Here is a 25,740-nt window from a genome sequence, read left to right as displayed (position 1 = left end):
TTTATGGATTCAGCAATGTATCCGAGGAAAAACTACTGCTCTTGCACATGCCGCGTCATTGAGTTTTTTTTTTAGTTATTCTGTTAGAGATGAGTTAGAAAATCTTTACAACTGAAAAAAAAAAAAAAAAAAAAAAAACAGAGGAGAGCTGATATTAACACACTAACTTTCACTTATAACACACCAATCAATTCATAAACAATTGGTTAAGGTTTCAAAAGGATCGGAGAGTTGCAAGGAAACGTTGGCGTGGCAATAGAATTTCTGAAAAATAATTCAGTGGCTTGTTGCCAAAAGAAAAGCCAACACTGCACATTAGACCCATCTCTCTCTCTCACTCTCGCTCTCATGAAACCTCCTAATGAGTTCGCCAGGCTAATTAGCAGAGCACTCATATCCGGTTCAAATCGTTCGAGACCAACTCGGACATGGAATCCTTCACTTGAACAAACCCTCCACCAACTCGGCTGCCGAGATTCACTCAACGCGTCACTCGTCGCTCGAGTCATCGACCCTTTCCTCCTCGACCACCACTCCCTCTCTCTTGGCTTCTTCAACTGGGCTTCTCAGCAACCTGGCTTCTCTCACACTTCACTTACCTACCAATCTCTCCTCAAATCCCTCTCAATTGCCCGCCAATTCAACTCGGTTGAAAAGATCCTCAAACAGATCAAAACCCATAAAATCATTCTTGATTCATCCATCTATCGTTCCTTAATTGATTCTCAAATCATTGGTAGGAAAACCCTGAACGCATTTTCCATTTTCAATGAGGTCAACCAATTGGGTCACGACATTGGACCAGAAATCTGTAACTCGCTCTTAGCGGCTCTTGCCTCTGATGGGTACATAGATTCTGCAAAGAAAGTGTTTGATGAAATGTGTGTTAGAGGTATCCCTTTGAGTGATGTTGGGTTTGGTGTTTTTATTGGGAAGTTTTGTAGAGTTGAAGAATTAGACAAGAGTTTAGCTTTGTTAGACAAAGTTAAAGGTGGTGTTTCGGCAATTAATGGGTCTGTTATTGCTGTTTTGATTGTCGATGGGCTTTGTCGGGTTTCTAGAGTTTCGGAGGCGTTCTGGGTATTGGATGAGTTAAGGAGCCGAGGCTGTAAACCCGATTTTATGGCATATAGGATTGTCGCCGAAGGTTTCCAATTGGCTGGTCGATCAGCAGAAGCTGAGAAGACCTTGAAGAGGAAAAGAAAGTTAGGGGTGGCACCGAGGTCGAATGATTATAGGGAATTTTTATTTGCGTTGATTTTGGAAAGACGGATTCACGAAGCAAAAGAATTGGGCGAAGTGATTGTAAGTGGGAATTTCCCGATTGACGATGATGTTCTTAATGCTTTGGTTGGATCAGTCTCCACGATTGATCCTGACTCGGCAATTTCATTTTGCAAGTCAATGATGGAGAAAGAGAAGTTCCCAACTATTCTTACTTTGAGCAATTTATGTAGAAGTCTTTGTAAGAATGGCAAGACTGACAAAATGTTGGAGGTTTTTCAGTTTTTATCTTCCAAGGAATACTTTTCGGATTTAGAGAGTTACAATGTGATGATTTCGTTCTTGTGCAACGCAAAGAGAGTCAAAGAAGCTTACGGAGTAATTCGGGAGATGAAAAAGAAAGGGTTTGGTCCTGATGTATCCTCCTATAATTCTCTTATGGAGGCTTGTTGTAGAGAAGATCTCTTACGCCCTGCGAAGAGGCTGTGGGATGAGATGTTCGCAAATGGATGTTGTGGGAATTTGAAGACTTACAATACCCTCATTCGGAAATTATGTGAATCAGGGGAAATTGAAGAGGCTTATCGTCTATTTCAACACATGTTGGAGAAATTGGTGGCTCCCAATATTGCCACCTACACATCCCTTCTTGAAGGGTTTTGTCGAGAAGCAAAGGTTGAAGCTGCTTGTGAGATCTTCAACAAGTCCATTGAGCAAGATATCATGCTTGCAAAGACAATATTGCCAACATTAGTCCGTTCTCTATGCAAGGAAGGTATGTTCTTCAAAGAAAGAATATTTAATTTCAAAACAAATTTTTAGTATGGGGAATGCTAACGTCCAAGACCTCATGGGGATGTTAGCATTCTTCACCACATTTACTTTTCAATAATACTCCTACCCATGCTGACTTTTAGTGAAAAAAATAAAGAGTATGTTTGTCTTTGTGAGATGACATTATTTTAAATATAAAAAATCTTATAGACAAATTTATAGAAGTGTTATTTGCATTGATTGCCGAAGCATTTACTGCAAACAAGACGTTTAAATCCAAAGAGTAAAATGCCCTTAACATTTATTATGTAAAAGACCAACATATCCTTGTCTTTTTCACTATAAGACGAAATGGGCAATGGTATTATTGGAAAGTGAATGTAGCGGAGATGCTAATGTCCCCCATGAGGTCTTAGCGTTAGCATTCCCCTTTAAGTATAGGTCAAGTGCTCGAAACCCCACAAAGCAAGGAATTCCTTGGGGCCACCCTCCAGGGTCCGCTTGACCTTTACTCAATCAGTTGCACGTAGAATTTTCCAAAGGGTGGTGCGTGTGACCATGGGATTAGTTTCACCCGAAGGGTGCGGATACCCACGATAAGGAAAAAAAGAAAGGTGTTTTGAAGATGAATATATTGGTTCTTAGTTGTCGAATTGATTCTCCATACAGGTAATTTTATTGCTGCTTCAAAGGTAATCCGTGGTCTCGCTCCTGATATTGAAAACCTTGACTGCCATGTAGTATTGCTGAAGTGTTTAGCTGATGCCGGGGACATAGGGATGGCTATCGAACACATACAATGGGTCGGAAATGGTTCACCTCCAATCTGGCAAGCTATATCTACTGAACTTGTAGCATCTCTTTCGTCTACTTTAAATCCAAATCCAATCATAAAGTTGCTACGAGGGATGCAGGAAAAGGGTATAATACATTCCAATAATAAAACTTGGATGGATTTATGCAATCTATCATTTATGGGATGTTAGCCAAATCACCAAAGAACACAGTTCGACTCGATATCCATCCAAGTCTCAAATGTAGAAATTATGATGAAAGGCAGAGAAATTTGATTAGTGACCTACAAGATCTCCTTGATTACAGAAAAAAATGGTAACGTTGCTATCTATCTACAGACCATGGATGATCCCTTGGGGGAAAAAAAAAAAAAAAGAACAAAAAAAAAAATTACGGCTTATCTTGAAATTGGGAATCTTCTACTTCCTCATGCAACACTTCGTATGGTATATTTAAACTTTGGTGTCTGGAGATCGCTTCGATATCATTCAAGCCTAATGCTATATTGGACAGTTGTTGCACTACCAAGACTGTTGCATTGCCCCCTAAATCCGATGATACAAACATGTCTCCAATGGTCCCTAGTTCACAGTCCTTGTTCTGTTCTACTAGTCCAAACATGAGTGGTGACTCTTCGGTGTGGCATCTCCCCACTATGATTAGTTCGTAATTATTCTCCATGGATTGGATCACATGGTTGATCCCTAACCCGTTCGCCACCATCTTCTCTATATACTTAACCCGACCGTTGTATTCCGTACTTAGATTAAACTCACTCACCATCTCATCATCGAGCTTCTTCTCCATTGTAATACTGTTTGCATCACAATCTGCAATGAGCCGAATCACTGTGAGTCTGATGCTTGGGTGCTCAGACATTCGGACCCCATACGCTAAAGCCTCCCTATAATCGGCACCACCCAAAAAGAGCACCACTACATGGTACGATAACCAACTTGAGAAAATAAACTTAAATCCACCGAGGAGCCCACGGTCCACGAGAATCCCAACAGAACATGGTGCCTTGTTGAGGACGTTGCGGTTCACAGGCCGAAAGCCGCCTTGCAAGCTTCCAGTGGTCAATTGCTTATGGTAAGGGAGAATTATGATGGATGTCTTCTTGTGGAATGCGAGGGCACATACGTCATTGTGCATGGTTGCATAAGATGATATGGCTGTGAAGGCTTGCACCGAGATGGTCTCTGGGTTGTGTTCCTCATAGCGTCTAAAGACATTGATGATGCCGTGGGACATTGACGAGTTAGAAGAAGGTCTTTTGTCCACTTTGTGGGGGATGAGTAGTGGGGTTGCACGGCCAACAAGCTCAACAAGATGAAGGATGTTCACGCCGATTGGACTTTCTTTGGTCGGGTTGGAGGCTTTCAAGAGATGGATGGCCGCAGGCACGTTGTCTTGGTTGTGGATGCACACAAGTATTCGTAGTTCGGTATTGGGTTTAAAGTGTTGAAGGGTTCTTCTGCCTATGGGTTTATGTCTTTCCAAAGAATTGTGGATGGCTCTTAGTAAGGGTGTGACGCCCCCTGTTACGAACAACATCGACGTACACATGATTACAAATGACTCGTTGTCTATAAACTGCACATCATTAGAACACCAGATTTTTTTTCCCATAGTAAATTTGTGGTTTTATGATTAAATAGAGATGAAATGGTTTGTATTTATAATACCTTCATCTCCTTTAGCATATGAAACAGGGAAATCTCGACCACACCTTGGACATTCATGGTGAGACCAAGGGAGAGAGCATCTTTACACGACATCCTGCAGTAAAGAGCGGGTAACAATGCTCCCATAAACTTCCCTATGCAACTAACGAGGACTATAAATTCCACGACCAATATATTCTTGAATCTTAAACTTGTAATTCTCATCCTCAACCCATGTTCGACGTAAAACAATGGCATGAGAATCCATGATACGGTAAAATCGAGTTTTTGCACAATAGCTGATCCTAAAGGCGGCCCAGCTGGTATTGCCAATCCGAAAATAAAAGGCCCAAAGAGGATATGTAGGCCGATACGCTTACTTATAAATGCAACAACCACCACCCCTAGAAATATCGCACACAAAACCTCCTCTTTCATTGTTTCACTTTTGGAATTCTGTTTGATAATCCATAACACAATCGGTCGGAGGATGAAAGTGATGCCCATCACCAAAGCCAATGCACCTAAACCCATGATCAACACCATGGTTAGGTTGGTTGATTCGATTCTTGCGACAATAGAAGTTGATACCAAGGAAAAACTTAATACGCCACTAATCATCGAAGAAGACAAGGCTACTCGGCTGAACTCTAAGTTAAAGATCTTGAGCTCAGAAAGGTAACAAGCAATGGTGGGGAAGGCGGCCATAGACTGTACTGCTCCCACAATGGGAAGAGACTGGGATATTCTTATATCTATACCAGAAAGCTGATTTATGAGGATAGAACAAGTTCCGGATAGTATCAAGGGAACCATCACAACCGAAATTCCTACAAGCACTGATTTTTTTCCCGATTTCACTATCATCCATGGGTCCATCTGCACTCCTATTAAAAAGATGTAGAAAATGGCCCCAAAGTCTGCAACTGTATGAGTCACTATTAAACTTCTCAAGGGGAATATATCTGTTGCAAGTGTCAAGTGAGAGCCCCAAACCATAATACCTAATATGATGCCACCCTGGTAGATCAGAAACAATCAATGCCAACAATTACATCATAAAATTCAAAGAGGAAAAGAATTTAAGTACATAACCTAATTGTGTTGATTTCTTCTAACTAATTTTTATATTTTATGTAGAAACTAATCCATCGATGATGTATGATAAAGAACCTAACTAATACACCAAAATTATATAGTCACTAATTTTATAGAAAGTTGAACCTTTATTTATATGATGGTACTGGCTCTGATATCATATATAAAAGAACCTAGCACCCAAGCATTAATGGTGCAGGTAGGCCTTATTACGGTACCCTTTATGGAACAGTTTAATAATAATGTTTTAAAAATTGAACCAAACTAGTTGTTCGACAGAATTTGTAGTAATATCGATTCAGGTAATAAATTATTGGGCAAATTTAATTAGGAAAATGCTGGAATGACACAAGGCATTTACTGCAATTCTCACAATTCTGACGTGGGATGTGCACATAACCATAGTTGTATTTTCTCGCAATACGAGTAAAAACCATCTACGGTTATGTATTGCATCTCCATGCCAGAATTGTGAGAATCACAGTAAATGTTGTGTCACCACAGCACGACTCAAGAAAATGCTAGAATGGCACAAGGCATTTATTGCAATTCTCACAATTCTGACGTGGGATGTGCACATAACCATAATGTGTTTTCTCACAATACGAGTAAAAACCATCTACAGTTATGTATGCATCTCCACACCAGAATTGTGAGAGTCACCCCAGCATGACTCATTTAATAATTTTTTAGTCTGACTAATAAGTCAAAAACACCTAGAAGGTAATGATGAAGAAAGTTAAGCCCATGTCTCCTTGGAATTATAACATTTTGTGATAGAAATACTATGTGAAAAAATTTAATGAAAGTGAGGGGAAGGAGAAAGAGGAGCTTACTATGATCTGTGAAACCATAAAAGGTTGCCCGAGAGGCTTGAGAATGAACTTGGTAATTAAGATGGTCATGGAAGCTAGAAATATTTGTAACATGAGAAGAGGTGAGGAGTAGTTAAGAGGATTATGTCCATAAAATATACCCCTAGAAATGATATGGTGTATCTGATAGCAGACGATGTTGTCCTCGGCGAAGACTCCATTGGGTCGTGTCTCCATGACCGGAGCCCCGCCGCTGGTCTGCCCGTTCTCGTGGCTCATGTAAAAGAGAAGGAACAGGAATATAAAGAAGAGAATATAAGGGAAGCCAATTCAAACCCGATAAAGAGAGAGAGAGAGAGAGATTGTCAAAGTCAAACTTCATCCGTATATTATGTAAATCATTGGCCGTTTTCCATTTTCATGCGTCTTGGAGTGATTTTTGTGGAGGCAGTGTCGCCATGCAAAACGGACAGGAGAGAGAGGTGGGGAGCCACGATTTTGCCCATGTGGGGGGGAACTTAGAGTGAACAAAATATTTTTGTCGCAATGGCTCGTTAATCTATAGACTGAAAATTCTAGTAGGAACCAAATCCGAAAATGTGCAATAATTCTTTGATAGTATGTCATATGAATTGGTGTGGCAATAGATCTCTCATTGTTTTTAGTGGGTTATTTTTATAGGATGATTTGCATATAGTACATTACAGTGGTACATTTAGCACACAAAAAATAAAATAAAAATCTCTTACTTAATTATGTTTTTTCGGGAGTTTATAAAATTTCATGTTCTGTATGCATGTGGCATTTATTGCCAAGACCGCAACCAACCAAGACGACTTGATCTCATTCTTGGACGAAACGAGATGTCAAAAGAAGTTTTAAAACCATGTGTGGCATCCAATAGTGTGTTTGGAAACTACCTTGCATGTGATTCATAGAGATAGATGGTCCTATAATCCATATTACCAGATTTATTATTATTATTATTATTATTGTTATAAGAAGGAGAAGAAGAATGTGTTTTAATTTGAATTCACCTCGAACACTTGAATCAAATGGTTATAAAATACCAATTAGGTTGCATTAGATATGTAAGTTCACTTAAGGGAAGGCCAGTGATATCTCTCAATATATTTTATCAAGATTTGTGGATTGTTTCTTAATAAAGATGTTCTTTTGTTTTCGTATGATAGACAAATATAATTTTCTGTACGATAGACCAAAAAGAAGTTTAGCCAGAGGAGCAAAATAACACACTGAAGTAGCAGTGTGTAAATAACCTAACCAACCTATTGGACTCGAGTGTTATTTTAAGTCACTTTAGCATATTCCTATATAAATATTGAGTCGAATTGTGCACTCGATTTTGATTAGATGCCAAAGATGTGGTGGTTAATTGGACTGCCATGAATTATGTATTGAGTGAAGCCGAGAGTAATTTTAGATTTCACCACCATGTGCAAATTGAGAGCTGAGTATTCTTGATTCATACTCTTGCCTCGATACTACTAACCCCCTTTAGAGATTGATGGAAGGTATTATATGTGTGACACAGCAGGCCAAAATGACTAATCTAAAATTATTAAATTTCCCTACAAAAAAATACTACAAAGCTTTACCTTAATGTACACACGCCATCATATCACTCTGGTTTACAATATTGTATCGGGCAATCACCCAAGTATCAGAGGATGAAAAAGAAAACAATGAAATGAAATGAAATTTTGGGCCGTAAAATGCTTTATACACCAACTCTTTAAAAACCTGTACAGTTCCAAGGAAATGTAGAAAATACATGCAAGAAGGAAAGTTTAGACTACTCTTCAAGGCGTTGGATCTCACCCATCATGATGCGGTTGCTGGAGACTTTAAAACCAAGAAGAGCGGGATCAATCTGCCTACCTTTCTTTCCTTTCTTTTTCCCACTTCGGTTCCCTAGTGCAGCAGTTTCCGATGACTCCAAAGCTCCAGAGAAGGTATCAGCCTCCGGCATTGGTGGTTTCTTAGCAGTGCTCTTCAACATATCTATAAATGAAGTCTCTAACACATCGGCATCACTGCAAGATGAGGTCCGCCGATAACGCATGTCTTTATTGCCAGATGCTGCAGTTTCAAAAGCCTGGCTTGTAGGTATCACTCCAGCATCACGTCTTCCATCTATAAATAATAAATAATAAATAAATAACTCAAATCTTCAGGAACCATTAATCAGAAGTTGATGAATTAAAAATCAAGGAGTTTAGTTGATAACTAATAAATAAGGAGCTACAACTAAGAACAACTTTAAAACCAAGCAAAATATATAATTGATTCCGATTCTAATGAATTCAGGGACTTGGCATTAATTATCCCAATATGAACAAGAATGGATACATAAATTATTAGGTAACATACCATCAGAAGACACAATGTTCACAGGATTCTTCCCCTTGACAATTGGGGCAGAGCTCAGCTCAGACAGCACTGCTTGGGACGACAAAATTCTAGGGACAGGTGGACGTTTCAGCAGATTGTTGTCAACCCCTTGGGATGGGAACGAGGATAGCCTGTAAAAACGAAGGAAGAAAATTGCATTTAAAAATTATGGGCGTCAACACAAAGGAGAGAGAGAACCTAAAAAAATAACCGAATGAAAAATCCCTTCAAAGCAAATCGTAAACTTTCATGCCAAAAAAAATCTATTAATTATGAAATGTTATTAATGACCTTCGCAACTGAACTTTCCTTCCCTTAGACTGAGGGAACCAACACTCCTAGACAGAATGCCAGAATCAGTTGCCTAGGCATGTCAACAACTCATCCAAGGAAAAAAAAAGCCCAAAAGGGTCTCATCTGACCCTTCCAAACTTCGTTTCACATTCCAATTCCATGTAGGAAGCATGCACCTCCAACAGCTAAATGACGAAAAAAATGGCCCAACTATTTCTGAGGACCCTCTATAGGCTGGTGGCCATACGTTTGTTCATGTCCTTGGATGAATCCAAAACCCAGATATGGGAAGATAATAGGACCAGGTCAGAAATGTCCAAACATTTAATCGTGGTACTAAGGTGGTTCTTATAAGAGAGTGGCAATATAATAGAACAGAGAACCCTTGGCTCTTACCTGTCCTTAGTGGTATCTTCACCAAATGCCCTATCTGGTCCCATATCAAAGTTATAAAAACCCGAAGTTCCACCTGCAATACATCCAGCCATTAATATTTAAATTTGCTGATAATGGAAATCACCATTAAAGGTGGAATAAAAAAACATGAAGACCTACCAAATAGAACAAACAAACAAACACTAAACCCAAAAAAAATAAAACATAAGCACCCACTACATATCCTCCCTAAAGTAATAATGCACAAGAGGTTTACCAGCATTGCTAACTGATGTATGTCTGATGGGACCATTCCCTGGCAGCTCCACATGATCTGTAGTGGTAGTTACTGCTCGCTCAGCCATGCTTTCTTGAACCTCTGAAGCTGGTCTGTTAGTTGCAACCTTGCTCTTAGAACCACGCTTCTTAGCCTTTTTTCCCCCTTTTCCCTCTGACAAGTCTCTATCCACACATGACTGATCAATTGTGTTAGAATCCCCATGAACAGCCTGTACAGTCTCATTGATGCCTGAAAAAAACTGCTCGTCTTCATTCAAGATCCCAGAATGAGATCTATGCGACAATTTTTCACCGCTTTCCAAAACGCTAGAATGCTCATCCATGCCAAAATTAACCAATCGATCCTGCAGTGAGTTTCCAGAGTTCGAGATCTGAGGCCCTTCAGCAAAAGAATTGGTTAAACCTGCCCGTTGATCTGAAAAGAGAGTGAAATGATGATCTGATGAACTCGATCCAGGAAAGAGCCACGATGAATCCTGTCTATCATATGATGTAGTGGGGGCACTGTGCCCTATTTCTATGGACTGAGTAGAGTGGAGACCCAAATTACAATGGAGCGGGTCCATCAAAACTTGCGTTGAGTTTCCATCATCCCCTCTAGTTGGTACCCACGAACTCAGGTCCTCGGATGGCATGGTAACATCCATCTCCCTTTTATGCCGCTCAGATTCAAGATGAAACCTTTGAATTTGCGCTTCCATCCAGCTATTTCCTTGTTGCCCGTTGGTATCAGACCAGAGGTTCTCCATTGCAACCGGATGTGAAGCATGAAAATCTGTTGGAACTTGTGAGTGGTGGGTGTGAATACCAGAAGAGAACGAACCCACTTGACCAGCTGCCTGCAGCTGAGCAATTCGCTCCTGCATATCTAGACCTTGCGCACGAGCAAAAGCATTTGCAACATCCAGGTTCCCAGAATGACCACCAGGCAGAGGCATTGACGTCTCAAATGCCAGTTGGTTAGGTTCATGAAGTCTTCGATGAAGTCGCTCCTGTGCTGCAAGATTCCGCTCAATATGGCTTTGCTCCTCATAGGAGGAAGATTTTTGCTGTTGCTGGTAAAAATCTAATGGGTTGAATCCTGCAGACTGGGTCTGATGAAGGCCAGTGACCGACCTGGCGAACTGACCAGCTTCATCACCTGACCAAACCCCACCAATGCGCCTCTCTTCTTCCATCCTTTGCCTTGATAAAGATAACTGCCTTGCCAACAACTGATCCTGCTGAAGAACTTGTTGTTCCAGAGGATGAACCTGCCCATGCTTTGTGCGTGATAGGAGCTCCAACAGATCATTGTGATGTTCTCGTTGTATGTTCTGCCCAAATTTTGCTTGTATTAGCTGCTCTAGAGAAGGATCAGGGTGCCTCGGAGGAAGATGGGAATGCTGTTGCAGTTCATGTAGATGTTGCTGTCTCAATAAAACCTGATCAAGCATGTTGTTGGGTCTAAGATGGTCAACCCTTGACTGTCCAAATCCAGGATCATGCATCTGCTGGCGCAGCAATTGTTCAAGAAGAAACTGTTGAACTTGAGATTGCTGCTGCAATTGCATTTGACGATGATGCAGCTCCTGCTGCTGCTGCAACTGATGCTGCTGGAGCTGAAACTGTCGTTGACGTTGAAGCTGAACTTTTAACAAATGTTCCAAATCAGGCGTTGGTTGGTTGATAGACTGTTGGTGATGCACGGGATTCCTGCTCTGAGAGAGAGCTGAACTTGGTAATTGCTCTAGAATTGATCCATTCAAGTGCAAAGATGGGTGCTGAGACAACAGATTTTGCTGCTCAAGTTGGTGCTTTAGCAACTGCTGTGACATCAACTGATCTCCTAGACCAAAGTGGTTGCTTTCTTGTTCCATTCGTGGAAACTGGTGAACATCTATGGAATCTTGGAGTAAATTTGGGTCCGAGTGTGTATTTCTCCTGTAATTAGCTGACCATGCTTCCCCAACTAGAGGGGAATCAGCCATCACACCTAATGAGGTCTGCTTATGAATGGGAAAAGGAGCATCTCTTCCAACTGAAGGGTTCATATGGCCCTGATTACCAATGCTTGAAGACATATTTGAAGATTGGCTACCCCTCAGATGAGTGTCTTCGAGCTCAGACCACAACAGGCCAAAAGGATGCAACTTATTCCCCTTGTGATTCGGAATGGTGGTTTCTGGCAATTCATTATCAATAGGACGCCTGTTAAAATTTGTCAAATTATCGAGAATGTTAACAGAAGATTTCCCAATAGCATTCCCACTGCTACTTCCAGGCCTTCCAGGAAACAAGACTTCTGCAGAAAAGGAAAAAAGAATGAAACACAGCTAGGACATTAAAACAAGAATATAATGGGGGAAAAAACACGAAACCTCACCATCGTTTTGTGCAACAAACTCGTGAAAGCTTTGACCCTCGGAATAATTGGGTTCCACTGAATTTTCACTATCTGATATTTTATTCTGTGCATGTTGAACTGAAAAATCATCGATTTCATACGATCCCCAGCTCTGGTCATTTATTACAGTTGAACTTGTAAAATCAGGGACAGGAGTAGGCATACAAGTATCAAAGCTGTTGCCAACAACAGCATCAAATGGTTCTTGTTCAGAAGCAGTATTGGTATCAGAGGCAAACCGAACTCTAAGTTTCAGATGTGGCATGACTTCCCCCAGTTCTTGAAATGGTGTTCCTTCTGGAGCATCCGACAGACATACCGGTAAATCGGTCCCAAAAAAGGCTTGATCAAACCAGGAAATGATATCAACGCCTAGGAATGGTCCCTGAATCTCCCCTTGAGGATCCCTGTAATATAAACTCAATTCCTCAGGCGGGGGGATACCCCTTTCTAACTGATTTGATTCTCCACTACTCTTCAAATACTGCTCATTGCTAGTGGGAACCTTTTGGAGTGATGGTGGATCAAAAAGAGAAGTTGAATCATCAGGTAGTTTGGTACTAATATCAGAAGATGCAGTTGGATCATCGTGTTCAAACTTGGCATGCTTGAGATATGCACGATTTCCTGACTGCATATTTTCATTAGCTTTGAGTTCAACATTGCATAAGCTATCACCAAGCTCTCTAACATTGCCAATATCTTTACCCTTTGAGACTGTAGTAATCAAGCCATCAGAATGTTCCATCCCTTTATAACCACCTTCCTTAAGGAAAGTAACATTTTCTGAAACAATGCATACACTTCTTTCAGAGATCAACATATGACAATAAAAATAGTATTAATTTGAACACAATATAACAATCAAGAGTGATAGAAGGATCAAGGATGAGTAGGAGCTTACCCTTACCATCTAACATATTCATTTGTGAAGCAAAGCTATCTAAGTCATCAGCACCATTTACTTGACAAGTATCAATTATTGCAGCTTTAGCAAAGGATTCAACGATCTCTTCAGTGTCAGCAGAAGGAAGTATACTTCTGCTCTCACTAAATGCATCATCTCCAACACCTGAATAAAGAAAGATCTCTGAAGAGTCAGACAGTCTGACCAATTGGACAGAAGTTATGGTAACTGTGACCTTTATTACCTTTCATATCCTCACTGAACCTCATCTTGTCTCTAGACGAATTGTATAAAACTCCACTGTTGACGATTTTTCCCTTCCATATATCATTAAGAAGAGCCTGCAAGAAAACAATTTTACATGAGCGAGGTTTAACATTATTTTGTCCCAAAAAAGTTATGTATGCAATATTCTTTTTTTTTATATAAGTATAATGTATTGAAGAAAAGAGAGAAAACAACGTACAAGGAGGCCGAGGAGGCCTCTCAAAGAGTAACAAAACAAAGAAAAGCTAAAGCATCAATGATTACATAAAGAATTCCATCTAAAAACAAAGTCATCAAAAGTAGTCCCCGTGAACTCTATGTTCTGTTTCGACCAAAGGTACATCAAGCCCAAGATCTCCAAGAAACCACCATGGGAGCTTCTCATCTTACCATTAAACGCCCTGTTATATCTCTCGTTCCACACCCCCCAAGCAATAGCCGATGGAAGAATAGCCCAAAGGAATATTTTTCTGGAATAGAAAGCATTACTGACCCACCATTCTACCAATGAGGAGAACTTAAAAGGAAAAACCCATTGAATACAGAATAGACCAAGGAAAGTTGACCAAATACGATGAGAAAAAGGGCAGTGAATTAAAATATAATCGATAGACTCCCCATCCTTCAAACAAAGGGGACAACAATTAGCTGTGATCCAACCCCATGCAATGTATGCAATATTCTAAATGGATGAAATCCCCATATCAAACATGATTTGACATTCCAAGAATTCAAAAATAACCCTTCCAAATTTACCTTTTTTCCTTGTAAGATATTAATCACCACACCATGAAATAAAACTTAAAACCATTTTTTAATATATTATTGCTCTTATATAAAAAGGATTACTTCATTTTACATTACTTAAAAATGTCCTACTGCATCCAAGAATCCAATTTCAAGGTCATTCATATCCAACACTGCCATATTCTAACACACACAATTTCTGATAGAAAACAGATGCCCATTTGAAGATGAAAAATGAAAAATCATTTCTAGGGAAAGGAAATTCCATTTTGGACATTCTTGCTGGACAGAGAACACTTCTAATAAGAAAATCTTAACAATTTTAATGAAGTTGCTGAAACCCAAAACAGTATGCATTTCCACTACATTACTTCAACTATTGCCTTTCAATTTACTAAATTTAGAAAAGAGCGGGGGTAGGGATGGGGGTGGGAGGAGGAAGAGGATGAGAGAGAGAGAGAGAGAGAAATAAAATCATGCAGAACTCATATGTAAAGTAAAGCTTACCGTCTCTTCAGCATCAGGTGTGACAACGGCCAAAGGCTCAATAGAGCTTAACTGTGTTACTGGGGATACTTCCTCCAGTCCATGAGGTATGGGATCAAAAGTTGGAACAAGTTTCTGTTTCCTGTAAATGTCAAGAAGTTTCCCTCTTGGGTAGCAAAATGTTTCACGAGAGAAGCCGGACTTTCCATGTAATCCATTCTTATCTACAGGTGCAGCACCAATAGGACCAGCAGAGGAAAGCCTGCCAAGTGATAGGATTCCTGTAGTATTTGACCTCCCTCGCCCTGGGGCAAAACCCACATTCAAACCTTCCACCCGTCCTCTCTCAAGCCCGAATCCAGGGGCAGCACGGTGCACTGATGAACCACCTGAATGAACTTCAAGCCGATGGCGTGGCCTCCATTTATCACGAGAATCAGTTTCACGCTCGGGAGCTGCACGATTGCTACCAGCAAAAGATTGTTTATCATTGTGAACATCTTCCTTGTCTACATCCAACCTCTTCTCAGTCCGAGAATCCTTTTCTTTGTCTTCAGGACCCCATCTTGAAGACCATTTGCTGTCCCGCCTTGTTTCATGCCCAGTATTACGATTATTAACATCGTGCCACCGATCAGAGGAAGGCAAAGCTCTACCCTCAACAGTTTCTCTACTTGAGCCATTGTCAGTACGTCGATCTTCTTTTCTACGGTCTCTTCTACCCAGCAAGCCAGTCTCTCTCTCCTCTTCACGCCATCGGCGACTACTTTCGATCTCTGGGGCAGCTCTTCTCCAATCTTTCTTGTCCTGAGACCCATCGAGACGCCAACCCTCTTTCTGAAAAGAATCAGTGAGATTACCATGGGGTAAAGAATTGGGTGTACGGATGTCCTATCATAAGAAAACAATAATAACATTTGATTTAGATAAATTAGCTACACCATTAGCATCTAACAACATATATAACCAGCAGAGTTATAGAACAATAAAAACTCAGAACAAGCAGTTAGCTTAGGCCATATATGAAAACTTAAAAAGAAATCCCTTAAAAATAAATATTTATTGGAAAGTTTGCAAAGGTTTTCAAAATAGCGGCTAGCTTAGGCACCTCAATGATTGGGAAACTTCTCGATATCGGATCTTACAAGCCAACTTTCATCAGTATCTATTTCCTCATAGATGAGGATCGCATTTTATGGGAAGTTACTCGTGATAAGGTTCTCTCTATCAAATCCCTTTACAAATTGCTAAGGAGGGGGTAATTTCCAAACAGAACTTCTATGATTAGGAACCGACCAATTCCATCAAAAAGTTGCATTTTTCTTTTCACATAGCAAAATCCTAAGAAATACCAACTCTCAATAATGTTGTGGCTCGTGGTATTACCTCTTGTCAACTTTTGAAGTATGTGCAAGGAATCAGTTGATCACCTCCCCATTCATTGCTCTTCGGCTTATGCAATATAGTCATTCTTGTCATCTTTGTTCCAATATTCCATTTGTTTTCCAACTTTGTGTTATCCATGTTTCAAAGTTGGCAATCATCGGCAGTTTGGCGTAAAGAAAGGACACATATGAGACACAGCAACACAATTTTCTTTTTTTGAATACAAAACCTTCAAAAAACTATCCTCCTTGGCCCCACCATGGGTCCTCATGTTTCTCTCTTTCCACACACCCCAATATACTGCAAAAGGGGGGGGGGGGTGTGTTCTCCATAGAATCCTACATCTAGTACTAAAAGCATTACAAATCCAGGAACTGAAGCGCCAACACCAGATGGGGGAGGTTTCCATGAGATCAATTCCTACTCATTGCATCACAATAGATCAAAAACTGGTTGACCCTTTCCCCACTAATACTAAGTGTCTTATAAGCCATTTGAGGTTATTAAAAAGTATAATAGCGCATTAGGAATACATCTCATGAATTAAGGCTTTAAAAATTAAGTATGATTCACAACTTCTATACCATTTTTAAGTCCTTGCATCAAGATACATGCCTCACATGCGGGTTGAAATTCAAGGTTTCCATGCCTTTAAAGAATTAACCTTTTTCTTCAATTTTACCAACCCCCTTCAATTTATTTCAAAAGCCATCTTAAATTTCACCTAATACTTATTTATTTATTTTTATCCTTGAGAAAGACAAGCTCACGAGGTCTATACTTCATGGCTTAGGCCACTCATGAGTATCACCCCATACATCCATGTCTAAAACATTGATTACTAAAGCTAAATTGTGTCTGAAACAACAAATTATTTCCTACCTTATTAGGCCCAATAAAAATAAATTACAAATGTATGAAATTGAAAGGAAGGTTTAGAGAATCATACCCCTGGTCCGCTGGGAAATCCCACCTTAGATTCACTTGGTTTGGCATAAAGCCACTGGGGAGACAATGGTATGTTGTTCTCTGACACTGATTGATCTGTATTATTTCCAAATAAAACCCACAGTAAATAACAATCTACTTCCATGCTTCCAGTCGCACATGCAATAAAGTGGTAGTGAAGACAGCTGATGACACAAACATGTACCACATTTTTAAAAAAATATGATAGAAAACCTACCTTTTGGCTCATGAAGGAACCCCACGGCCACCTTTTCCTCGTCATTGCCCCCTGAAGCTTCCTCTGAAACGGAATAAAATTAAACAAGCACACAAATCATCTCATCAACCTCTTTTTAACGAGTTCAGTTGATAGCAGCATAGTGACAAAGTCGGGATTCGGAAATAATTTGGCAAGAGAGCGCTTCGGAAAAAACGACAAAAGTCGTAAAAAATCGGGAAAACATCGGATATATTAAAAAGTAAAAAATAATTTTTTTAAGTATAAAAATTATATATTGTATACAGTAAATGAAAAAATAATGCTTAAAAAATGCTAAAAACAAAAGTAATCCCTGATTTTTTGAAAAAAAATCGGGATTTTGTAAATATCAAAGATTTTTTTCAAAAACTTCGTGATTTTTCGAAAATATCGTGATTTAATCGACAACTGTTCAAATCACGACTTTTTCAATAAATTGCAGATTTTGGTCACTATGGATAGCAAAATGCGGCAACTATCCAACAGAGAAAACAATTCATTTATAGGAACAATTCCGCCATAACTAGCAACCGTATAAGAAGAAAGTCATCAATTAGAAAACAAAGGAATAGCCTAAAGACATTGTTCACAACCAAGCAAATAGTTAAGATACTTCAACCCATACAAAAAAAATGGCCATAAAAAACAGAAATTAAGAGTAGAAATTCAAGTCCATAAAAACTTCATACAGTAAAACTCCAGAATTTTTCGGGGCTGATTCATTATGAAAGCAATTCAAAGAGACAATGTCTCTGAACAATAAAAACAAAACCTGTTGGACCGTTAGGAATGAACATACCCAACTAAAAAGCGAAGGTACAATCTAGTAACTAAAAGAAAAAAATTATTCTCACTGAATCAGATATGAAAATCTGATCAAAGGTTCAAAATAAATTCAACACCGCCAGCAATGATCAACATACACAGAAGAACACGCAAAAATCAAAATCAAAATAAAATCAAGCCCAAAAAATATTACGCCACCCACAAAGAAACCACATGCATGAAAGAAAAAGGTAAACTTTGTTTATTTTGGTATAAAAACCAATTGTGGTACGAAATGAACAACTAAAGTATCAACAAGAAACAAAGAATATAATCCATATACAATATGATTTTCAGAGCCATAAATCCAAAACTGACACTCCAATTACTGCATTAAATCAATGCTACCACCCAGATATTGAATCTCTATGCTTATATCACACATAAACAGAAAGGCTCCTTGTATGAAGTAATTACTTATGAGCGATCTTCAGAATCTATAACCCGATGGTAAAATTCAAGGATCATCAAAAACTAAACCCTAAACTTAACATCCAGTAATCAAACATTAACAATCAAATAAACGAATAATAAAACAGAATATAATGGATCTAATGTTCACCAAAGCAATCACAGATTTCCAATGCTTCGGATCAAGCAACAATCACTCAAAAGTAACTTCAAAATCAACCAAAAAAAATAAAAAATTTAACATGAAATCAATAAATCGAGATCACAAAAAATGCCAATCAAACGCATTAGAAAACCCTAAATACCTTTTGCAGACCATGACTCATTGATCACTTTCGAGGACAGGAGATCCTCCGGTAGATCAACCTTACCTTCCGCCATCTTCGAATAGAATCGCTGAAAATCTGGGAGAGAAGATCGAAAGAGAAGAACTCGAATTAGGGTCCAAAGAAAACGAAGAGCAGAAAAACCAGAAATCTGATGGTATCGGAATCGTCGGAAGAGTTTCCCAAAGCTTGATGAGAACTCGAAGAGATAGAGAGAGAGATGGAGAGGAGGATCGAAAATGGAGATTTTAGGGTTTGAGAAGATTCGAGGATTTTCAAAGAGAGGAATTGCAGAGAGAGAGAGAGAGAGAGGTGTGAGGGTTTGGATGGACAGATGAGAGAAATAAAGCGTAATTTTGGGGAACTTAAAATGAAAATTACGAAGAGAGGAGATACCGTGTGTATGTTAAATCATATTTGATGGAGGAAACATAGCCCAAAGTCGGCTTTACGAGACGGGGCGGTTATAAAAGACCTAAAGCCTGAAGGGCATTTCTGATAATTCGAGCATTTTTATGTCCAATTTATATGTGACACGATGCTAAGAAGATACAAATAAAATATTTTATACTAATAGGTGGCATTTCCAAACGGACACTTGTTACAAAAACTATATAATTTTATAACAATATTATATAGATGATATAGTTTTATATGATATCTCATCATTTAATTAGATAATCTAAAATATTTACTTAGACAATTTTGAAGATAACATGATAAAATAATTTTTTGTAATTGAAAAAAAGTTGTGATTATGAGAAATGTTTTTGTAATTTTTTTTTTCTTTTCGATGAAAATTACTCTAAATACTCAATAGGGGAGACACCTTGACTTGGTGGCGCAGGCATGTCCATAGATGCGTTTTACTCGTATCCTAGAAAAAAAATGCATTTATGGGCATGTGGGTCTCCACGTCAAGATGTCCCCCATTGAGATCACTCCAGCATTAATCAAATTTAAAGCAACATAAGAGTAATTTTGAAAAAAAAAATTAATATTATTGTAAGATATGTATTTGTAATTTGATTCAGTTTGACAAAAAATGACTTTTATAATAGTAGATTTAAATGTAATATAGTGGTGTTTTTGGAATGTTGGGGGGGAAAATTGGTGTCATCAATCCTCTACTCGGGCTTCTCTTATTATGATGGTAAATATAATATATAAAAAAAAAAGTGATTCTATTCAGGAAAAATATTTGGGTCGGAGGTGAATTAAATAAGTTTTGAAAAAGACAATATTTATAAACAGTATTGTAATTCAAGAAAATAAAATAGTATTTCTCTACATTGTAAATTTGTAATAGCAACAATTAAAATTCTAAATTTGAAAATATTTTTGTCGTTGTAAGCCAAAATCTCGTTGAAAATAAGTTTATACGATGACAACATTAATATTTTCAGATTTCAATTTGTTAGATTGTAATCACTCCACAAGTATTTTATAATGTTTTTATGATCATTTTGTACCTCACAAGAGGGGGAGACAAACAAAAAAGAACTTATTAACTTGCTTAATACGAGAAACATATAACAATAGAATCGTGATAAACTGACTCGAAATTCACTCAAGCGTATAGAACCATAGATATTTTTATTATGTATCCCGAGGAAATCTATGGCTCCGTGCACATGCCACTTCACTTGATTGAATTTCGAGTATCTTTTTTCGAGTCAATTTATCACAACTCTCAACAATAACTTTTCATTTAATTTCTTGTCAATATCTATGCGTCGTTGCCATAATAAAGGATGGAATTAATTTTGTTCATCTAATCAATTTTAAATAAAAACATATCTTTCATTAATTAATAATCTCAAATATTGAGGTCATGCATGAAAATGATTGTAAGCTTTATTAACATTTTATTCTGAGATGCATCATCTATTGATAAGGAAGCATTGAATGACTAAAGTACCCATCATTTTTTAAGGATTAAAGTGGCAATTAATACTTGAACCAACCTTCATTTAAAAAAAAAAAATTGATTTGTGACATAAGGAAAGAGGAAATTGAGTATTTTTCCTTTGGATAAGACAAGGAAACGGGGATAGATTCGCAAATAGTTTCAAGGTTCAGTTAGAGTCGTGATAATTTGACGCTCTTTTTTTAGATGCCCCCATCACATAATCATAGATCCTTTGCTTCGGGATACAAAAAAAAAAAGATTTATGATTTTGTAACTGCCATGTCAGGGAGTGTATGGGGGGGCGTCTGAAAAAAGAGTGTCAAATTATCATTAGTCGTTCAGTTGTGATTTTTATTTGTCTTATACTTTTGTTCATTAATGAGATGGAAAATGAAAGATCTGAATTGTTAGATTGTAGTTGTGAGATGAAAATCTCAAAGACCATCCAATGGTATTGACATGAGGGAATAGGAACACAACATTCCTCATTTGGCAAACAAGCAAGAGGATCCTCATCATTATTGTTTTGGAAAGATTAACATTTTTACCCATTTCAATCACCCTCAAAGATTGTATTTTTAACCATCAAAGATAATTATATACTTTTTGCCATACTCATTTTTTGCAAATTTGATCGGAGTTAACTCGGCTGGCACCACATTGGTACCACAACGACAAACTTGATCTGAGAAGAAGTTTATTGGAAAAGATAAGTTATAGCTAAAAAAGCTACAATCCTACTTTCTATATTAAAAAAATCAGTATTTTAATATTTTTTATTACAATATGATTAATAGAATTTTGTCATCGTAAGGTGTATTATTATTATTATTATTATGTTTTAGATAGGTAAATGCAATGGGTTTTTTTTTTGGCACCTATTTTATTATTGCAATCTATGTTTTTTTTTTGTTTAAAGTTCACTTGAGTTGCCTTATTTACTAGGATCACTATATATGCCCAGTGATGCTTTACATGGTTGGCAGTCAAATTATCATCTTCATATTTAAGATAATTTTATGTAAAGTTCTAGGAGGAAATACAATGTAATATAAAATATAAAAAAAAACTTTGAAGTTGCAAGTCCTCTTCAAATTTTTTGGAAGAACCCTCATCTTTGAATGATGTGTGACACCTCCATGTCTTGGTGAACACCCCTATGTTTTTTAATTAGTAACATGTCACTTGACCTCGATTTTCTCCGATAGACTAATAGATAATGACCTAAAAACATTTGATTTTTTCCGTCAAAAGTAGTGATTTTCACGATGACGGTGATGATAATTAAGGCATTGAGATCATTTTTTTATTAGTGTATAAGAGAAGATCAAGGTCAAAAAGGGGTATGTCATCAATTCAAAAATACAAGGAGGTATCTCAAATATTCACAAAAAATTAGAGGGATATGTCATCCCTTTCCAAAGTTTAAATGCGATGCGCTTTGGATGGATGAAGGTTCTATCAAAATTTTGAAGTGAGCTCAGTGCTTCAAAGTCACTTGATACAAGAACATTTCACGTTGCCAATTTTCATGATGTTTAAAGGTTTTTTTTTTTTTTTTTGTTGGTAAAAACGATATGTGAAAATTTGAGTTTCTCCACTAATTGTAAGAATGTGATAACAAATTAAAGTAGAGTGCTGAATTGTTATATCCTCTTAGCGTAGTGTTAGAAATCTATTGAATTACAAAGACATAAAATATAACAATTAGTGATGTTAACTATAGAGGTAAAATCTCGAATGTTGTCAATTCCTCGAGATTTAATCCCAAAAGTCAATCTTTATTTTCTTTGATTCACACGTACAATCAAAGTACACACAAAAATCATAAAAGAAAAGGGAATTAAAGAGATAAAGAGAATAATACACAAGATTTATTCATTGGGTTCGCTACGAATCCGGAATACATTCTTGGGCTTCAAAGAGTCATTCCATTATTCTTAAAGCTCTAATGAGAATTAACCTACAATCCCCTCCTTCGATTTGCTATCCATCTTTATATAAAAAAAACTCTCCCCTTAATTTTATACAAAAACTAAACCCTAAAAATAAGTACAATCAAACAAGCATATTCTATTAAATCTGTAATTATTTAGAAATAGAAAGTCCCTAACTAACAAAGAGACTTCCTACTTAGATAAGATTACATACTTATCTCAATATTTTTTAGTATATCCAGATGATGCCTCGAGATATGCATCAAATTTGATACACGACCAATCATCATGATTTGCCTTGTTCATAGCACGTATCAGATATCAGTTGTCACCCACACACCAACAATATTTAATCATGCATCATCATTTAATTTTACAATGATGAGTCACATCTATATATATATATATATATGGGTCGCGTTCAACGAACACTAGGGAGCTAACATTGTCCTATATGGCTTAAAAATTTCAGATTGAGATGATTTTTTGTGAGGATAATCTCTATGATGAGAAATCATCCTCACAAAAAATCAGTCCAATCCAAAACTTTTAAGTCATATACGACAATTGTGTTGGCTCCCTAACGTTGGCTGTTGAACCTAACCCTATACAGATATTCAAAAACTTGGATCAAACTTAAAATAATTTGTCTTTAAAAAAAATTGGATATGAATTTTTCAATGAAACTTCCAGGGGTTGTGGGTGTGGTTGGTACAAATGTTGTAACTCATTTGAGCAATACAACCCTTATTAAGGCTGAAAATCCTACTTAGTAAGGAAAGTGTTTCACTAGTTTTAAGACTCCTTTTCATAGTTATATCATAATCTATCTTTAATATAGTTTATCAACTCTAAATTATTGGTAAATAATATACATAAAAGACCAATTCTTGAATATAAAAGACAAAATTTCACACGGATGAAAAAGTCACCTGTCAAACAAAATAAGATATTCTTCTTAAATGTAAACGATTGATGTGAGTTGAGAATCAGATAAAAATTACTTAAAAGATATCATACATCCCAGGCATGATTTTAAAACCTGGTATCTTGTCTCGACTTACTTCCCATTAGAGTCTTGATAATATGACTTGCCAAGTGGTACACTCAATCGTCTCCCTAACATGGACAAGTTCGAAAATCATAAATCTATGTCTCGGGATACAATGCTTCCTCATAATACACTTTTTTATGGGGAAGTGCAATCGTGTATCCCAAGGTGCACAAATCTACATTTCGCGAACTTGTCACGTCAAAGAATCGATTGAGTATACCACCTGGCGAGTCGTATTATGACAGGCTCTTCCTATTAAGATTGAGTTGATTTGTTCAAGTCATCTGATCATGAATTATGAAATTATTTATAAATGTATAATTATATTGAAATAATAAATATTATTTTTATTATATAGAGGGTTAGTACTTACTAACTAGACATTCGTACTCAAAATCTTATTTTTAATATATCCCTGACGTCACCATTGTGTAGGTGCTAACAGATTCAAACTTTAATATAAAATTCCATTATTAACTTTTAATATCACAGTGATGGTACGATAAAATAATTTCTTGGCCGCAAAGGGTGTTATAATAATTTCACGATTGCTTTATATGAAAAGTTACGTATAACCGTAAAAAGAGGCTTTAACACGTGAGATTCTTTCCTTTGAAATACGGCAGTACGGCATACTAAACTAGGTTTTTTCTTAATTTTTAAAAAGTTTTTTTTTGGTGATTTAGAAATAGCCCCTCATGTTTTGGTTGATATTTGAGATACCCCTGGATTTTCTTACTGATGACATTTCCTATCTCTAAGGAATTAATGAAAAATTACCTAAATAAATACCTTTCATCTTCAAACTCTAGCTAATAATCATGATTTTTCAACCAAAATTAGTCATCTTTAAATTCTTCCACTAATTTTTAAATTATTAAACTTATCTTTAATTCTTTTAATTTCTTGTAGAAAACTCTTGATAGTTTTTTTTAAACCTATAAATCCATAATTTTTAATTCATAAAAAATCTTATTTAGGTTTGAAGGTCGAAGGAGATAGAACCCTAAGATAGAGAGACAAGGTTAAAATAATTACTTTAAAAGTTGAAAATGATAGGTTTTGTGGAAGAAAAGGGTTTTGGTTAGAGTTCGAAGATAAGGGTATTTTAAGTCATTATCATAAATCTTTCAAAAAAGATTCAGGTCATGGGGGTGGTATCTCAAAAATTCACTAAATCACCCCAAACCTTGTTGTGTGGATAATTATGTTAATTTTGAAGTGACCATATTAGACTTACCTCTTCTATGTATCAACTAAGGACCCACCTTTTGACTTTGGTCTATCTTGAAAGACTAAGGGAGGTATATCTAATTTTCACCAAAAGTTAGAGAGGTATCTCAAATTACCCTCTAATTATTTATATTAGTGTTTACACTGTTACACCTCCATGTCTCTTATTTTAAGAAATTAAGATTCTATCTTTAAAATGCCATGAAACTAAATAAAAATAAGGATTTACTTATTAAGTCGTGACTTCAAATCTTTATACACCCCTTCACAATAAATGTGATTACTTACTTGTCGTAACACATGAGTGGATGAGAAGGTGTGTGCGGCCTCAAGGAGATTACTCTCATCAAAAGGTGAGGATACTCCCTCAATTTTCAAAAAAAATAAAAAAGAAGGGGTTTGTTAATGTGTGTCCTAAGGACACATGTTAAAGGGCAATAAATACACCTTGAGAATAAGAATGTGAGGGTATTTTGATAAAAAAATAATTTGTTAAGGGTATTTATAATATAAAATACAATTTACAAAGTGTATTTATTGCATTTTAATGTGTGCCCTAAAGGCACAAGTTAAGAAGACCCTAAAAAGAAAATACTGTGAGAGCATCGATTAAGCAAGGAATCTAAAAGCAGTTTACGCAAACCCACCCCAGCCGTGGAAGTCACACACACTCGGGTCCCAGCTATTGCTGTCAATCAATCTCAACGGTTTGGTGATGCTGTGAGTGTAATTCCAAGAAAAATACTTTCCTTACTACATAGTAAGATTTTAAGCTTTTGTAAGGATAGTTTTGCTCAAATGGATTACCACATCAGCAATCCAACACCACAGCCCTCCAAATTTCATAAAAGAAACTCCGATCAAAAAATAAAAAAATAAAAATTCAAAAAACAATGTTA

At 37.1% G+C, this 25,740-nt stretch overlaps 2 protein-coding genes and 1 pseudogene across 5 annotated transcripts; 1 reads left to right on the top strand and 2 right to left on the bottom strand.

The window, feature by feature from the left end:
* The first annotated feature begins 204 nt into the window (after window positions 1-204).
* On the top strand, window positions 205-3,357 carry LOC147400823 (Tetratricopeptide repeat (TPR)-like superfamily protein). The gene is made up of 2 exons (XM_086441851.1): window positions 205-1,999; window positions 2,668-3,357. Exons 1-2 carry the CDS (start codon window positions 349-351, stop codon window positions 2,982-2,984), a joined length of 1,968 nt encoding a protein of 655 aa, XP_086297977.1. The 5' UTR covers window positions 205-348; the 3' UTR covers window positions 2,985-3,357.
* On the bottom strand, window positions 3,184-6,696 carry LOC147400822 (cation/H(+) antiporter 15 pseudogene; annotated as a pseudogene). The gene is made up of 3 exons (XR_015178250.1): window positions 6,395-6,696; window positions 4,482-5,480; window positions 3,184-4,389 (listed from the first exon to the last, which is right to left on the bottom strand). The product of XR_015178250.1 is annotated as a cation/H(+) antiporter 15 pseudogene (transcript).
* Window positions 6,697-7,938: 1,242 nt separating this feature from the next.
* LOC147400821 (uncharacterized) lies at window positions 7,939-19,134 on the bottom strand. Of its 3 annotated transcripts, none has more exons than XM_086441849.1 (11): window positions 18,685-19,134; window positions 17,123-17,185; window positions 16,886-16,980; window positions 14,572-15,441; window positions 13,295-13,391; window positions 13,054-13,215; window positions 12,123-12,929; window positions 9,735-12,041; window positions 9,479-9,551; window positions 8,768-8,919; window positions 7,939-8,530 (listed from the first exon to the last, which is right to left on the bottom strand). In XM_086441849.1, exons 1-11 carry the CDS (start codon window positions 18,758-18,760, stop codon window positions 8,190-8,192), a joined length of 5,043 nt encoding a protein of 1,680 aa, XP_086297975.1. In that variant the 5' UTR covers window positions 18,761-19,134; the 3' UTR covers window positions 7,939-8,189. The 3 variants fall into 3 exon arrangements, with proteins under 3 accessions (XP_086297975.1, XP_086297973.1, XP_086297976.1); XM_086441847.1 differs by having other exon boundaries at window positions 13,048-13,215; window positions 18,685-19,133; XM_086441850.1 differs by having other exon boundaries at window positions 13,048-13,215; window positions 14,572-15,387; window positions 18,685-19,133.
* Window positions 19,135-25,740: the final 6,606 nt, after the last annotated feature.

The sequence above is a fragment of the Akebia trifoliata genome, chromosome 5 (genome assembly GCF_017979445.1).
Source record: "Akebia trifoliata isolate Shusen 1 chromosome 5, ASM1797944v1, whole genome shotgun sequence".
Classification (NCBI taxonomy): domain Eukaryota; kingdom Viridiplantae; phylum Streptophyta; class Magnoliopsida; order Ranunculales; family Lardizabalaceae; genus Akebia; species Akebia trifoliata.
Note: the sequence above shows the minus strand (reverse complement) of the source record. Positions and strands in the feature narration are given on the sequence as shown.

Excerpts from the sequence above, each read along its gene's own strand:
- LOC147400823 (XM_086441851.1), top strand. The coding sequence starts at position 349 with ATGAAACCTCCTAATGAGTTCGCCAGGCTAATTAGCAGAGCACTCATA. Across the intron at positions 2,000-2,667 it reads CCGTTCTCTATGCAAGGAAG|GTAATTTTATTGCTGCTTCA; the intron begins GTATGTTCTTCA and ends TTCTCCATACAG.
- LOC147400821 (XM_086441847.1), bottom strand. The coding sequence starts at position 18,760 with ATGGCGGAAGGTAAGGTTGATCTACCGGAGGATCTCCTGTCCTCGAAA. Across the intron at positions 9,552-9,734 it reads TACATCAGTTAGCAATGCTG|GTGGAACTTCGGGTTTTTAT; the intron begins GTAAACCTCTTG and ends GATGTATTGCAG. Across the intron at positions 8,920-9,478 it reads GAAGATACCACTAAGGACAG|GCTATCCTCGTTCCCATCCC; the intron begins GTAAGAGCCAAG and ends TCGTTTTTACAG.